The following is a 16,961-nucleotide window of genomic DNA, read 5'->3' on the forward strand; positions in this document are numbered from 1 at the left end:
AGAGTGTAAGAGTGCAGAAAGTCCAGATGCCCAAGCTCTGGCTCAGCTCACCATGCCCCACTGCCTCCACAGCAGCTGCTGCAGGCATTTTAGTCAAAAGCTATTTTAGCCCCATCAGGACTAACTGGGAGAACTGATGAGCACAGACATTTGCCCAGCTTGCAGCATAGGGAAGAAAAATCAGGTGGACATTAATCATCTTTTTGCAGATGTGTCAAGTAAAAAGGAGAAGCACATTCAATCCCATGAAAAGGCTTATTTTCGAGCAGTTGTTCTTTAAGACCTGATAGCCAAGTGCTGTGCTCAAAGAACAAATGAAAGAAGAGGTGGCTCCTCTGGAGCCGCCTGCTTTCCAAAGATAAAGGAAGATGGAGTGCAGCTCTCTGCCCATCCTGTACAGGAGGGTGAGAGCCATTGAGATAAATGTGAGAATTGTTGTGATGGGGGCATCAAGCTTGCTGTAAAAGGAGAAGAAGTGGGAGCATGCAATGGATTTCTGCATATGTTTGAGTTTACCCAGTTCTGTGGAGAGAGGCCTCTCTGACCATAATTGGAACAAACTCATGAATAGCGCGTGTGAGCAGAAAGCAAATCCGAAGCTGCAAGCAGCCAGCTCACCCTGCTGCATGGTTAGCAAGGAGACGTGTTGCATATGCAAGATGTAGGGCAGGGAAGGACACGTTCATCCTACTGAACAGGCAGAGCATTCCCCGGAATTTTCTGTTGGTTTTGGAGAGCTCAGCTTGCCCCAGGTAGCTCTGTCTTCCAGGCAAGCGGAGGCACACCGATGTCTGTTGTTGGTCAGCGGGCAAATATCTGCCAGGAGATGCTGGTGGCAACCTCTGACAGCTGCACACAGGTCATGGCCAGTGATACATGCAGAGGGACAGTGGGGTTCCTACTCTGGCTGCTTTTATCCTGCAACCCAAATGAAATATTTCTTTCTATTTTACTTGCAGAGGACATCAATTAGAAAGGCAGAGCACAGGTCATGCATCCCTTTTAGTCAGACAGCTGTGGCCAGCAGCAAGAAGAAATGCTGGGAGATGTGAGGTGTGGGGTTTGTCACAAGACATTCCATGTTCAGAGATGGGAACCAAACAAATGCTTTCTTCCTGCTCAAAGAAAGAGCTGAGGAACCAGCAGGTGTGGAGAAGGGCATCCCTCAAACACAGCACCAAAGAGGGGGACAGAGTCTTGGCCTCACGTCTGCCTTGAAGACACAGATGTCAGCCTGCACTCCTGCTCCTGGGGAGAAGTGTCAGACATGTCACTAACCATGACATGCATGGTCTCATCAGATCATTACTGCAAGTTCCAGAAATATCTTCTGATTGCTAATACAGAGTGCTAGATTATCTTGTCTGCATTGCTATGATGTTACTCTTTAGAATACTATGCAATTTAATGTAGAGAGAAGCTTTTTTAAGAGGACAAATTGGTCTTAGAAAGCACAGCACTGTGAGCCAGTGCCAAATTTAAGACAGTTGAAGCCACCTAGCTTCAGTTGCTTCTTTAAGTCACAAACCACATTAGCACATCCTCCGCACTCTCAGGCTCCTGGACCCCCTACGTGCACGTTTTTTGTTTCTAGCCTTCATGATATTCCAAGCTCAAATCACTCATTAAACTAAAGCTCCAAATCCCCTCTTTGGGCATGCATATGGACAAACATTTACAGGAGAAGATGTCATCTGAAATAACTGCAGAAAATTGCACCTGACCTTCCATCCTCTCTCCTCCTCCTGGAGGACTGAGCTGAGACTTGTGGAAGAGTGCCACCACATTTTCCTGATTCCCAGTTAATCCTTGGGGCTGTGCCTGTGCCCAGATCCTCTGTGCTCCCAGCAGCTCAGCATCTGCCTCTGAGCTCCTCACCCCCAGCTTTTGCAGACACTTGGCACAGCCAAAGCCGACAATTGTCTGTGAAGGGAGGTTGCCAGGGCAGCAACATAAATTTTGCCCACACTCTTGAGCATGGAGCAAAACATATGCTGGATTTTGCAGCAATGGAGATCCCTTCCAGGATTTTGAGCACTGCTGAACTTTGCTGCACAGTCAGAAGTCAAACCACAGCCACCTGGGTCCATTCGTGCTAAGTCAAAATTGATGAGATTTCAGCATGGCATAGAGCAATATTCTTTGGGCAGGAAAAGTAAAGGAGGTCAGTCCTGGGTTTGTTTATTTGTTTGTTTGAGGATGCATTTATTTTATAACTGACAGTAGATCATTTTTATTGGCTTAAAGTAACTTGCCAGGAATAAAAACAAGTTTCTCTTTCTGTTTTTCACAACGAGGAGATGCCAAACAAGCGGTTTCATGCTCAGAAAAGCGTCTCTGCTGAATTGATTGACCATGGTTCAAATCAGTGTGCAGCACAGCCACTGAGGGAGAAACAGAACAAGGAGTCAGGGCATCAGGAAGGTCTACAGGATGCCGCTGGGGCACTCCTCCATGCCTCTGGGAGAACAAGCTGGGAAAGGCTGGAGTTGCATTTTAATCTTTTATATGTGTAGGATCCATCTGTTCTTGAACTTCAGAGGAATCTACTGCCAGGATCAGCCTCTAACATTGCAAGTGGGGCCTCTTCCATAGGAAGATGAGTTCTACAGGGCAAGCTGGGGAAAGCTTCAACTTTCAGCCTTGAAAAGCTCTAGGGTGGAAGCATGCAATGTACAATTTCAGCAAGATTTAACTAACTGACTGAGGGTCACAGGGCTTCCTAGCCATCCTCCTCCCTTCAAGCCAGTCTTCAGCTGAGAGGACTAATTGGATGGACCTCTTGGGGCTCCTTCCAGCTGTTTCCTGAGATATATTTGTATTCTGCAAAGGGAGGGCTCAAGCTGATTGCTTTTACAACAGCTTCAACAGGAAAAATTTGCATTAAAAACAATGTGGGGAAAAAAAAGACCTGGCATCTTAAAAGGTTTCTTCTAATTCTGGCAGGTTGATCAGTACATTCTCTGCCAGAAAAGAAGAGTTCCCTGCTGTGTGTTTTCTAATGAATTGACCACTGCCCTCTAAAAAGAGATAGTGAAATACACTGTGTAAGCACCTTCTCCATCAGCCTTGGGGGCTTTGAAGGTATCTTTACTTTTTTGCTCATAAAAGGCACAAGTTCATTCTACTAATTCAGACGGGCCTTGTGGGCTGAAGAGCATTTTCACATAAACAAACTTGCCCTTTGTATCACTACCATGTTTCTCTTATAACAGTGATTAAATCACTAATAGTGATTTTAAATAAGTGTACTTTAGTGTGGCCTACTGCTGCAGTTGGATCAGGTGGTATTTCTATCTGACCCGCCTTACCTCAGGCAGAGAGATCTGGATGACTCCACTCTTGTCTTTGTCCAGGAGATGGAACACTTCTGAAATGTAGAAGAGTGGGGGAAAAAAACTGGATATAAACCACAGAGTTTGGCATGTAGAGAATCTGTCATGTCTGACAAAATGTAAAAGTCTGGCTTTTTGCCATGATCTACTGGAAATTTAGACTGGTTCTGTAAGATAATATTATACTGTAAGATAATATTACACCGTAAGATAATATTACAGCTGTTCTTCTTTCTTCTTACAAATAATTTTTAAGCTGCTTCATGGGGTGGAATAGATCTACAGCAGCAAAATGGGAGTTGGCAGCAGGACAACTATAAAATCTGACGTGGTGGCATCTGGCATGATCCGGGGACAAACCTGTAAATCAGGTCTGAGTAAGGACTGCAAGTGATAAATGGTCCCGTTTGTCAGGGCTGGGACTATCTGGGGCCAGAGCACTGACCGTAAGTTGCTGATGACTGTAAAAGATGAGAATGGTGCGTTATGGAAACATGTCCCCTGCTCCCCATGGTCATTCAGACAGAAAGGCTTTTGCTGTTTCTCTGCTGCCTTCTCCAACACAATTTTTCTGGCATCCTGACCTTTCCATGCGATTTGCTACATTCACAGCTGGAAGACACCAGATACCTAAGGCAACCCCAAAGCTCTCAGGAGCTGCACTCACTGAACAGGGTCTCCAGGCGGATCATGCAGGCCACAAAGCCATCAAAGTCGATGGTCAGCTTGATGCTGCAGGCGTAGCGGGTGACGATGCTGTGCTGCACCTCATCGTTGAGCCTGAAACCTGAGGGCCAGGAGAGCATGGGAGTCACTGACACAGCAGGTTAATTTGCTGTCTTGGATGCGACTTATCTGTGGACTGCTGCAGCTGAGGTTGAAGGGCAGGACTATTCCTCCCAGAATGTCTGCTGGACTCCCACACCCACCTCTGCGGGTCCTTTCCAAAGCCCATTGTGTTGGGTGAAGAAAGGCATAGAGTTCTCCCACAGCATTTTGTCAAACTGCATATTTTACATTGTTTCACAGTATAACCAGTCCTATGTTCCCCAGATAAACCCCTAATTAGCGAGTCTTGGCACTGCAGCTGAATAGCAGTGATTGCAGCAGAGCCAATTGCTCACATAACACATTGGGCTCTATTCAGGCCCATATTCATGCTATTTCTGTCTCTGGATCATTCATATAAAATCCACTGAGCACAAGACAAATCAAAAAAACACAGTGCTCCTCTAGATGCCTCTTAGCTGGCAAGCTCTGCTCCAAAAGTGAACAACATCAGAGAGGACATCATTGGGGCATGCCTTGATCAGGCTTGCACCTTCTCTGGAGGAGAGAAAAGCGATGGGAGGAAATGAAGGAAAAAGAGGGTTTGGGCATAGCTCTGAAAGAGGACTATTAGATTAGAAATAATGAGGCCAAAAATAGAGCAAGTAATAATCAGATGGATAAGCAATGGTCACAGCATGGACAAAAGTACCAGTGGCTCATAATGCAGAACAGAGGATGGGGTTTGATGTATGAAACAGCAAAAGGATTGCAGTGTGTGACTGTCAGGAAGGGAGAATATCACTGGCAATGCTGTGATCTAGGTGACAGGAGAGAAGAAAAGCCATTAAAACGCTCCGCTGTTCTCCCAGTGCTTGGTGATCTGATGGTGTCCCCGAGCAGCACACTCACCTGCCTCTCTGAGGGCATTTCGCATCTCGTGGGAGTCGATGGTACCAGAGTAGTCACTGTCCACTTTCTTATAGATTGCCTGTGGCAAGGGGAAGGAGGGAATGGGAGAGGGCACTCGAGTGTGTGCCCCTGCAGCAATGCCGTGCTGTGGGCAGGGGAGGCAGGTTGGGCTTGCACAGCTGGCACACAGCAGCTGTGAAGATGTGGTAACAAGGTCTCATCAGGGGCTACAAGCCACTCAGATGGCTCCTCTAGGCTTTAACCTTGGTTTGCTAGCCCACCATGTAGCCCATGCCCTGCCATCCTCCCTGCTTGTGTGGCTGATCAGTGCCAGGCAATCATTCCTACCTCAATGTTCACATTGTCACCGCTGTGCCCACTGATGGCTGGGACAGGGACTGTCCCTACCGCCACAAGCTCCTACTCTTTGAAACATTAATGAGCAAGAGAAACATTTCAAGCAGCTACTGGCAAGCCAGGCAGAGTGGGAAACACATTCCCATGGGCTGGCGGTTTGCCTGCCTTCACATTACATGGTGGCAGACAGGCCATCGAGGAAAATACCCTATCATCTGGCAAACACTGCAACAGACCAAGTCCATCTTGCTTAATATTTCAGACAAGATGATAGATGCCTCCTACTGCCAGCAGGTTTGTTATCCAGAATTAGAAGCCACCCAGACCTACAGTTAATACTGGATTTAGGTCCCAGGGCTTGCTTTCCTGACAAGCCTTAGGACAGAGCTGGGGCTCCAGGAACCCAACCTTTCTTCATGGAACTCCAGGGCAGATGCTCTGTGATGAGCAACATCAAGTTTGGTGCCATCAGGCTTGCCTGAAAGGGAGGTAATCACAACAAGAAAGTCCAGATCTGACCTTCTTTTAGACTGCTTCATGCTGGGTGAACTCCTTGGGATATTAAATCCTCTACCAGAAAAAAAAAAATCAGCAGTTCTGTAAGATTTCAAAAATACAAAGGCAGCTTTTTGTAAGTCCTAAAAATATGTTTCTTGTGTTTGCTTATGCTCAGCCAGCAATGCAACATATTGCAACAGCCAAGATATGTTCATATGATCTTTAATAGAGCAGGAAGCAGAGAGAGCTGTCTTTGCCAATAATCAGAGAGTTAATCTGTCTTTCTGTAAGATATTGCAAATTATGGAGAATGATGGGGCCAAGGTGAAAGAGGATTTGCTTGTGCCCTGTTGAGTGAGAGGTGTTTCAGAACCCTGGAACAAACTTGAGCCCTGAGAAGGAAGGCTTCCAATTGTATCTGCCTGTGAGGGTTTAACTCTATCTCTGTTCTGGATCTCTACTTCAGAGCTGAGAAGGGAAGGGGGTAGAGTCAGAAATGTTTTTACCAAATACTTTTGAATCTTCATCCAAAGTATCTTGAATTCTACAAGTCCCAAGGTGCCGGTCCCATCGGTCTGGTCCATGTTAAGGCATGGTTCAAAATTCAGGATTCCTTTATCCTTAACAACACTGGAGAGCAATCAGTTCTGATAAAAACAAATCACCTATCACAGTGTCCTCTTAATGCCAGTTTAGGTCTCATTTGTAATGCATCTCCATCTCCCACAGAGATGCCCATAGCTCCGCATTTGCTTGGCTAAAGGTATGCCAAGAATTTCTAGGCTATCTTCACTCTCAAGGAATGATATATGGGATTGCTAAATATATAAGCACAATTAAAAGCACTCACATTTTAGCAGATTAGAGTCCTTAGGGGGAAAAGGGCCTGGCCTTGCACCAGACAACTGTTAGGAACCAGAGGCAGGAGCTGCAAGTGAAGAGAGTCAGTAGCAGTCTACAGAGTCTTCTCCCATGTCCTTCAGGGCCTTGAACATCCCTTCCAATGGAAAATTATGCAGAAAGAGGGATTTGGACACCATGACATTGTACTTACTGAGTTACCCCATTAGGCTTGGGAGCCTGCAAAGTATAGAGCACTGGCATCCCTTCTCCTAGCAGCCAGTTATCCACAAGATCCACAGTGAATCCCTGCTGGACTCAGTATGGCCATGCCGTGACACCAGCACCAAGCGAGATCCTGGCAGCATGGCTCTTCACCCTCCCAGTGCAAAGGAGCACTGGGTAGAGGTATTGACCTTTTCCTTTGGCTACACAAACCTGGGCAGAGGTTTTGACCTCTCCTTTTCCCTTGGCTACTCAAACCTTATAAGCTCCCAAGTGTCCTCCCAGTTATGCAGGAGGGAGGCAGGCACTGCCTGTACTTGCAGCCTTGTCCCTGGGAACAGGCTCAGCCTGTCCCTGCTGCTGTGAGCTCAGGCTCTATGAGCAGGACCTGACTCAGAGACAGCAGCTGAGGATGTGCTCAAAACCTGCATCCTGCCAAGCATGCTGCGTATGCACCTGGAACTGCACAGGTGCAGCCAGGCAGAAAGGCCCTACTTCTTCTCCCCACTATATTTAGGAAAAAGTTTAAGCAATGAAAGATGCAGTGAGAGAAGCAGCTGATGATTAAATGGTTCAGGTTTCTACCACCATGAACTGATAGAGATGCTTGGCTGAATTTTTGTCCCTAGCCGTGTGTCTGGAAAACTGAAGTGTAAACTTAGCCCAGCTTGTCAGGAAGGCTCGCAAAAGAGATCCAGAAACTTTAAAGGTGATGAAATGACATTCAAAGGATACATCTAAAAGGCTGATCATCTCCCTGCAAGTGTTTATGTTGAATCCATCACTTTTGACATCCTTTCCTGTACAAAAAAGAAATATAAAAGTCCAAGTGAGAAATAGTTTAACACAAATATTTTTCTGCAGGCAATGCTGGAGATATCAACCACCTTCAAATCTTGGTAGCAAAGAAAATGCTCTGCCATTTCTTCCACTATGTCCTTTCAGTTAATTAATATGGGGTTTTCCTGTTGGTTTTTTTTCACAGTGGGAGGCGATGTAATTTGTTTTGGTGGTGATAAGCCTCTATCTCTCCACAGAAGTCATGCAGCAGCATAATTACACTGCCCATGGTGGTCGTCCCAGGAAAGCACAGGGAATGTTGTGCCTCTGCAGAACATCTGCTTGGCAGCATTTGGAAGGGAAGCACCAGGCCATATTTCCACCCCCACCCCATCTTTAGAGGCTCAACAAGCCAGGAGAAATTCAGCTGGGACCAGACATAAGCTCAGTTTTTCATCACCCCTAGCTGACAGAGCTGGGTTTTGTTAGCGTAAGCCCCATTCTGGGCTCCATCCAACGGGAAGTAATGTCACTTACTCTTTGCCAAAACCCAGTTTAGGATCCTTTGAAGTTCAGTTGCAGTCACTTCACAGTCCTGGACAGAAAACAAAACATACTGTAGGTGTTAATACAAAAATTATTTTGTTGTGAGAGAAACAAGCTCTATTGATTTGCTATCAGACATCCAGAGACTATTTTCTTTCCAAATCTAAAGCATGTAAACCCTTATTTTTTTTTCCTAACCCTTCACATTTACCCTCAGATATCAGAGGGAGATCTTCAAAACCAATCATATTTCCTAGACATTCAGCCAGGAAATAAGTGGTTTCTTTGGTGTTATGGTGACATGACCAAGTAAATGGCAACTTTTTTGAAGGTTTGACTGAATAAAAAGGTTCAGGAAAACGAGATTCTCAGGGCTTACAGAAACTACAACCAAGCAATTCTAAAATTGCCCTCTCAAAACTCAGAAAGGTCTTTCTAACTAAAAAGATGTCTTCCCTCTCCAGTAGCAGTGGCCACCTGTTCATTAAGAGGAAATCTGACATGACAGCCACAGGCTAGCGCAGCAGGGCTTTGTAGATACTGTTTTTCAAATACATTAAATAGAGAAAAAGCCCAGCCAACAGTTTTCTGATTCCTGGGGCTAAACAAAAAGGAAGGAATTGGCCAGCCAAGCAATTGTCAGAATTATACGATAACTCCACAGGTAATTTATTTCACCCTGGGATAATATTTTCACAGTCCTCACTCCTATTGCCCCTATTTTCAATGTTATTCCCTGCCTTGCATTACCAAGGGGAAAAAAAAATCACATTTTGCACCAATAATAGGAACAATGTAGAAAATCTTCTCTATTGTAAAATAACCTGAACTGAAGCTGTGAGTTAATAAAAGGGGAGAAATACTTGGTTTTTTGAACAGACAGTAAAAGGAATTGGCAAGTCAAATATTTGTATAATCTTAACAGAGAGGTCTCGGTCTTTTTTGTTCACTTTAATCCACTTACCTCTCCAGAGAGCTTTTGGAATAGAGTCTTGAACTCATCATCTATATCTTTGTTATCAACATGAGGCTAGAGGAAAGAGATGGCCAAGAGAGTGGTTAACAAGGTGGTTCTAGAAAATGAGCTGTGGATATTGTAAAGATGCTGTACAGGGGCTTATTTACAGCAACAGAAAATGATCATGTGCTCTGCAGCAATGGCAAAACAGAGGCACTACTTAAGTCATGACCAGCCAGGGGCTGGCTTAGTTTGAGAGCAAATACTTTCTAAAGCTAATGAGAAAGTTTTCTCCTGTTACCAAGATAGTTTTAGAAAATAGCCACTGTGAATATGTTGTTGCACTTGGCCAGAGCAATCCAGCAGCTCCTTGGAAGCCTTTTGAAGCTTCTCCCAGGCTTCAGGAAGAGCTATTTGTTTCTATGGAAATGTGCTTTCTCCGCCTTCTCCTTCCCATGCTGGAGGTAAGGACAATCAAATGTGTTCCAGCTCAGTCTACAAGGGTGAAGCTTCTGTGCCACATGGCCCAGGTACATAAAAATCAATGTGAAACTAAGACATGGATATATGCAAAGAATATTTCCCCTCAGCACAAAAACATTCCGTAATCCCAGCTCAAGTGAGAAATAAAAGTCTTGCCCCTGTTTTACTTCCACATTATGAAGAAAAATTCTGCCTAGTTAGGGCATCTAACCTCATATGGCTTTGCAGACACCTCATCACCCATCATCCTAAGGAAAGAAAAGAAAAAAAAAATTAAACAAACAGAGAATATGAGTCTACTTTAAAATCTTTCCTTTAAAATCTATCCTTTAAAATAATTTGGGAAAAAAAAAAGCTGTTTAACTATAAGGTGTTAATAAATGCACAGAATGAGCCCCCAAGTTTCCTGCTTCTCATGCTCTGCATCCCACCTCTGCCTGCCCCAACACTTTTAAGATATTTCCAATGGGAAATGCAGCCTTGCTGGTCTTGTCTTCCATCCAGACTCCTGTTTTATCATCCAATGGATGCTATTGATACAACCCTTTTTACAACCTCTCATCATCAGTCTCATCAGCCTCATCATCATCATAGTCTCAAATCCTGCACTCTTTCATTGTGGGAACTTCTCCTTCACAGATCTTGTTCCCTGCTGAGTGCTCAGTAGACACCTCTGAAGAGCCATGACTCTGAAGAACCATCTGCCATGGATGTGTGGTCACTGTGACAGACTGTGGAAAAAATGGGATGTGGAAATGGGCCTATTTTGCTGGTTAAGACAAAAAATCAAGCCCAGGCTGTAGGTGCAACACGTGACCTTCTCCTTTGCGTGCCTCCCCAGCAGAAGTGGGGGTTTTCAGGAAGGTACTCACTGTGACTTAGCCTGCTTCTCAGCAAAAACTCTCAGGCAGAACTCCCCATTCTTGTAGGGCTCAAAGGTGGAGGGCACAATGAGATACTGTCCCAGGGGCAGCGTCATGCGGCTGGAGACCTCGCGCAGGTTCACGTAGGGGTCAGTCCGGGCTGCTGGCTGGTGCCTTGCGAAGAAAGCACGGCCCGTGTGCACATCTGTGCTGTTTTCCAGCTGTGGAGAATGTGTTTTTGTTAGAAACCCTCTGGCAGCTCCCCGCTAAGCCAGCCACCCGATTTCAATTTCAGCGCTTCAAAGCCATCTCAAGATTCTCTTTTCATAAATTAACAAATCCGTGAGGAATGGCACAAAAGAAAACCACCAGGGTTCTGTCATGGGAAACAGGCAGATGATTAGAAGGGGCAAGAATCTTCCTCTATAAAGATTATCTTTTCACATGCCTCTTTACACTTGGTACCATAAAATAAATAAAAGTATCATAATGTATGCTCGTATCTGATCAAATTACTACACTGTAAATTTTCCATGCATTGAGCATTTTTTGCTTTCATAGGCAGCTTGTGGACAAATTTAATTTTCAGAATATCCTTGAGCAATATATGGTATGGAATAAATCTCCTAATTGCACAGGAATTGTAGTCTCTGATTTCTTTAAATAGACAGAAAAGAATAGTAAACAGAACAAAGTAGTAGTCACAAGGCTGAGACTTTTGGGGCCACATAAGGTGATTTACCCAACTTCTATTAGTAATACTAAGGGTATTCATTTAGATATTGTAGGAAACAGCACTTAAATTGTTCTTAATACAAATATACTCTTTAGGAAGTTAAACATTGCACAGTTCATAAAATAAAACACTGACATAAGAAGGAGCAGTAGTGTAAGAACAACATCCCTGCTATAAAACTGCTCATGACTTTTGCTCCACAACAATGTCTTCCAAAAAGTATGATTCAGTGAGAGACAAAAAATGCTGTGTAGCTGATGCAGGATGGGAAGGAAGCATCGTTTAGGGGTAAGGTTTCTGTCTAAGGTCAGAGCACACAAAAATCTTACCAAACGTTGGTATAATCATTCAGGTTTTCTGTTGTAAACTGTAGAAAAAACATGCAGGTTTTTCCTCTTTTGTTCTGAGATAAGATTGAATTTGGTATTTATTCAACAGCCCCATCTTTTCCCCTCACTCAATATCAAGCTAAGTGGAACTGCAAAGGTTAAGAAGACAGATCCATATCTTTCCCAATGTATAAAGTTAATTTTCCCTTTGCATTTGCAAGGCTGCTAAAAGAACACAGTTAATTGCTACGTGGCCACACATTCATTTACTGAGAGAGGAAAAGGGCTGAAAAGCCAAGGAAAAATTGGCAGCATGGGCTGCTGGACCTCAGTAATGAGTATAGGCTATTCCTACTGCCAGACACCCCTGGGGTCTCTTTCTTCAGCAATGAAAAGTCTCTTTGCCTCAGTATTGACATCTGGGGGGATTAGGGAAGGTTGAGCAGGGCTTGTTCATTACCAGGAGCCCCAGCTCAGAATTGTAAAAGGAACGGATCCACAAAGCTTGGCATTTCTTCTAAACAATATGAGCTACTTTTTCACAGTTTTAGAGTGCAGAGATCCTGTTCTGCCTTCACCTGAACTAGACAAATTCTGACCTCGGTTGTACAAACTTCCTGGAAGCCAAATTTCAGCAAGTATAAATGAGATCAAGACTGGGAGTCAGACATCTGTAATAAATCCTTGTGCCCCCGTCCCTTGAAAATGATTATTCAGAACTTGAGATATTGGTCCAGTGATGCAAAGGCAAAGCTCTCCAGAAGAGATCTCATTAGTAAGGAAGAAGTCATCTTGGCAGCTAAATTCTCCAGTGCAAGAGAGGTGACCATGTGGAGGCTGGAAGTCTTCAGCAGAGACTACATACCTCCTGAGGAACCTGAAAGGAAGGCAAAGGGACAATGTTAAAAGTGCTGCTATATACCTGCACCTACCAGTAAGGAAAAAAATCCAGATAAAGCCTCCTTCAGACACTTTTTGAAAAAAAATTTCATTTACAACCACATTTAATACACATATAATAGTATCAGATAGGCATGAAATTCTGTCTTGTCCTAGAGCTGTTCCAGAGGAAAAACTGAATATTCATCCAGAGAAATCTATAGCATATTGAATTGCTCTTCCCCTCTTGTGCTGTTCTGAATGATACAGTTGGTTGGAAATAATTCAGTCTTTAAATGCTCACTCAGGAAAGTCAACAAGTTATCCCTACTTTGCTAACCAAAACCAGAGTTTATTACAGCAGACCCAAACTCCACTAGTCTACTGCTACTGAATAGGATGAAATTATAAGGCTACTGTCACTAGCCTTAGTCAGCCTGGGGATGATGAGATTGTTGTGAGGCAACTATAACAAGTAGCAAGTTTCAGTATTTGGCCCTTCCTAAATTTAACTGCTGTTAACTCCAAATACAAGGCAAATTTTCCAAAATCAATAAATTGTCTTGAGAGCATGGATTCCAGTGAGAGCCAAAGAGAGTGTCCTCCCAGGTTCCAAAGGAGATTTTAAAAATACCACACATACAACTTTTCTGGAGCCAGAGTGGCCCCTTGAGACTTCAGGTGTTGTTGCCTACAACCAGCACACTGGAAGGGCTGGAGCTGGGTGATGGACACACAGCTGCTGACAGCAGGCAGATACATGAATTACAAAAGCTCTGCAGGGAGGTAGACAGACTTGAACACACATCTTTTCACCTTTTCCTGTAGAGATGATGACCTTTAAGTCATCATCTCTGCAGTCCTAACCAGCATTCCCCAGCCACAGCATCAGCTGCAATGAAGTTAAACTTACTATGGAGTGTGATCCAAGGAGCTGGGAGCATAGCTGGGTGCCTACCTGAGATGACTTAGCAGACAGGTTTTTCCAAAAAATTAACATCTTATAAGTCACTTAAGTGACTTAAGGGTCACCAGGCTTACCCTGCTGTGGGTAAGGCTGCAGAGGACACAGATGGGATGGAATAGATATTGAGCACGAGAACTTCTCTGTCTCTGTTGGACACGATGTAGAAGTGTGGGTTCAATGCGGCACACCAGAACGAGTCGCTAGGAAAAGGGGCTTTATTCTCTGAACTTTTCAGCTTTTATAGGGTCTTATGCTACAGGTTTAACATGATTGGTCAAGGGAACACCACCTCTTGTCCAGTTGGTGGGACAAGAGAAAAACACACTATCTGCAGTTATACAGAACTGTTTTGAGAAAGTGGAATGGTTTACAAAGATCATCCTTGAGCAAGAGAGCTCTCAAGAAACTTTTCCTTGGGAACAGATCAGCCACTGACAGGCTGTAAGTCTCTCAGCCTCAGAGAAAATCAGCTCCACACTTCTCCACTGTAGTACTCAGTGATGGGAGCAGAGAGACATCCATAATGCTCAGATTTGGGATGCTGATAGGTGAGGGTGCCTGGTACCACAGAGAAGGCAGCTCAGAAATGTGCTCAGTGAGATCCACGTGTGCATGCAGGCACTTGGGCACTAGGGAAAACCTTCTGTAATTTTGAGCCATCCCACACAAGATTTATTAGCAAAAGTCAGCCATTCCCATCTGCTCCACCTGTGCTAGCTAATGATCTCCATCCAGTGGAGCCTATACAACATTTAATTGCTTTTCTTCACATATCATATTGGTAATGATTGCACTGTTTGGAAAATTTTACATTTGCTTCTCTCCCCTCACACCACAGAAATTAGAGGTTACACTGTAGGTTCTTTCCTTACATTACATTTTTAGCAACACTGGGAAAATCAGGGAAAACAAAGCTCCAAATTTACTGAACCAGAAGAGTAGCATATGGCAGACAATGGGTCAAAAAAGTTTGAAATACAAGGGACAAATAATAACAAAAAAGAAAGTGACTGCTGAGGGCTAATGATAGGCTGTAATCAGAAATACTTATCTGGAACTGCCAAGCATCCCAAGCCTATCCCAATTCAGATTTTGTAAAAGAAGATTCTCAACGAGACTGTCACTAAATTACTGGCTCAATCATTTACACTGCCAGCCTGTTGAAGTGGGAAAAAACTGAGCCTCAATTTATCTGAGTCTTCCCATATTATGGGAGTCAGGAAGAAATGAGAGAAGGAATTGAATAATTTTCCAAAATCCAGATCTTATTGAAATGTAGTGCTGAATGTCAAGATACAGCATGCTGCTAATTTTTTTCCAGCTTAACGGGACAAGGAATAAAGTCTTTCAAATCAGGAACAAACTTTACCTTGTAGAGTGAATAACCAATACTAAGCAGACTTTCTCCCATCCTCTTCTGTCTCCTGCGATTCTTCTGCATCAAGCCCACCAGGATAGTGCAGCATGGCTCGTTCAAACTCCCCTCATGGTCATCGTCTGGTTCATCCAGCCGGATTCTAAACTGAGGATTGGTCCAGTATGTTGCTAAGAGTTCCCAACAGGAGACAAAAAGGAGGAGGTTTTGCTGTCATTGCAGCCAAGACAGCTGTCACCAGACCTACAGAGACTATCTCCCTGGAAGGACTTTTGCCTGGAGGTTTTCCAGTTCTTTCCATTGATTTACACTGGTTTTTTTTCACAGCTATGCTGAGTATTAGCTGGAGCCATGGGAAATCAAAGCACCAGGGTATTTCCTGGGACTAATGACCACCAGGGAGGAGCTGATACTGTTAATTCCAGCCAGTCATTTATCTCCAGGAAATGTCCTTGGCTGGGGCGGTTATTGTTGCAAGAGGACCAAACGCCAGACAGCCTCTCCAGAGGTCTAACCTGAAAACGAATTGGAAATAACAGTGCCACTGAACTGTGACACTTTCCTGGCCTACCCAACCCTTCAGAGGATTACTCCAGCCAGTAACAAAAGCTACATAAGCAGGAAAAGCAGACAGAGAAAAAAAAAATTAACATCACCACGAATTAACTGCTTGCAGGTAATCCGCCACGAGGAAATAAGTGTAAATTAGAGCTTCATTTAAACTCCCAGGCTTTTGCCTTACTGTCTAAGCCCCACAGAAATTGTTGCACCTCCAAGCTCTTTTTTATCTCACCAAAATCCCCTCCAGCTCAAAGCAGTTTTTGAATGTTTTGTTAGGGATTTCACCAAAGGCCCATTTGTTTGGGTCCTTACCTTGGTAGTTCTGGCAGCCCCCAGCAGATGAACCCCGTCTCCACTGTCCATTAAACAGGGTCAGGTCCCATTTGTTGACCTTGTTGCTTGTCAGTGTGTCAGGAGTCAAATTGCAGATCTCAAGGCGGCTAAACTGCCTTTGGAAATCTGAAAATGCCATCCTGGCACACAAAGGGACCAGGTTAGTCCATCAGCCTGCAACAGATGAGGTGGCTGCAGCTGGACACCTCTCCCACAGGGCAACAAACATTGGTGTTGCAGAGCTGTCCAAAGCTGCATTTAATTGAATTCTGAAACTTGGAACTGGCTTTTGGGAAACAAAATTGCCCACTGCCTAAATGAGCTGTATCTTCTGGAGACAGCCTCTGTCAATGGCTGTTACACATTTATGGGCTCAGTCAAACCATGTCCTGTCATCCCCAGCTGTGTGCAATCCCTCGTGGATCATGCTTCACAAATAAATTCACTGGAACTGGTGAAACAGTATGTGTGAGGAGATCCCATTTAAAGGGAGTAAGAGCTGGCCCTTGTGATAGCACCACTCTGTAGGAAAACAGCTGGTTTGGTGTTTCACAAACATCCTATTGCTGGTGTTTGTTTTTACCATTCCTTGTAGGTTTGCGTGAGTGACAGACCTTGATTGCTTCATGCTGCAAGCAGAGGTCTGCTCTCATTTCCTAGTGCCTGATGGCCCATGCAGCTGATTGCACTGGAAATCAAACTGGTGGCCGTTTGTCTTTCCAGACCAGGACAGAGTGACATCAGTTCAGCACTGATCCATATATAATCAGATCAGGGTTAGGACAGGTTTTCTATTAGGTCTGAGTAAACAGACTCTTCCCAAGCTGGTAATCTGAACTTTTTCATTAGTGTGTAGCATTTAGGCAAAAAAACAAACCTCAAAATGTAGAGCAGCTGAGGTTCATTCTTGCCACCTCATTAATTTTATTACCATCTGGTCTCTATATTTTGGATAAGTGCCGAGTTATGCAAGCTCTAATAAAAGGTAATATTTGAATAGGAAGGGAGATAAATAAGAGGCTAACAATGCATGTCATTATTAACCCCTTTGGTGCTGGCAGTTTTCCCCCATCCAATTGAAAGGATTTCTTAAGGCACACAAAATGTCCAAAAGAGTAAGCTAAATGAACAATTCTCACCAAAACTCTCCATCATCTACTTGCTTATCCAGAGCCTGTTTTTGTTTGGGATCAACATAATTCCACTCAGGAGCACT

At 44.1% G+C, this 16,961-nt stretch overlaps 1 protein-coding gene across 1 annotated transcript in view; it reads right to left on the reverse strand.

Moving 5' to 3' along the window:
* Positions 1-2,272: 2,272 nt before the first annotated feature.
* The window catches only part of CAPN8 (calpain 8), a 30,525-nt gene continuing 15,836 nt past the window's right edge, over positions 2,273-16,961 (reverse strand). The window contains exons 8-21 of the mRNA XM_086878855.1: positions 16,885-16,959; positions 15,725-15,885; positions 14,846-15,021; positions 12,496-12,507; positions 10,575-10,786; positions 9,914-9,950; positions 9,226-9,291; positions 8,253-8,310; positions 7,671-7,735; positions 6,377-6,445; positions 5,016-5,094; positions 4,003-4,122; positions 3,312-3,370; positions 2,273-2,384 (exon numbers count right to left, since the gene is read on the reverse strand). Coding sequence (XP_086734981.1) covers positions 2,361-2,384; positions 3,312-3,370; positions 4,003-4,122; positions 5,016-5,094; positions 6,377-6,445; positions 7,671-7,735; positions 8,253-8,310; positions 9,226-9,291; positions 9,914-9,950; positions 10,575-10,786; positions 12,496-12,507; positions 14,846-15,021; positions 15,725-15,885; positions 16,885-16,959 — 1,213 coding nt within the window. The 3' untranslated portion in view covers positions 2,273-2,360. The remainder of the gene's footprint in view (positions 2,385-3,311; positions 3,371-4,002; positions 4,123-5,015; positions 5,095-6,376; positions 6,446-7,670; positions 7,736-8,252; positions 8,311-9,225; positions 9,292-9,913; positions 9,951-10,574; positions 10,787-12,495; positions 12,508-14,845; positions 15,022-15,724; positions 15,886-16,884; positions 16,960-16,961) is intronic.

The sequence above is a fragment of the Cyanistes caeruleus genome, chromosome 2 (genome assembly GCF_971803275.1).
Source record: "Cyanistes caeruleus chromosome 2, bCyaCae1.hap1.1, whole genome shotgun sequence".
In the NCBI taxonomy this organism is placed as follows: Eukaryota; Metazoa; Chordata; class Aves; order Passeriformes; family Paridae; genus Cyanistes; species Cyanistes caeruleus.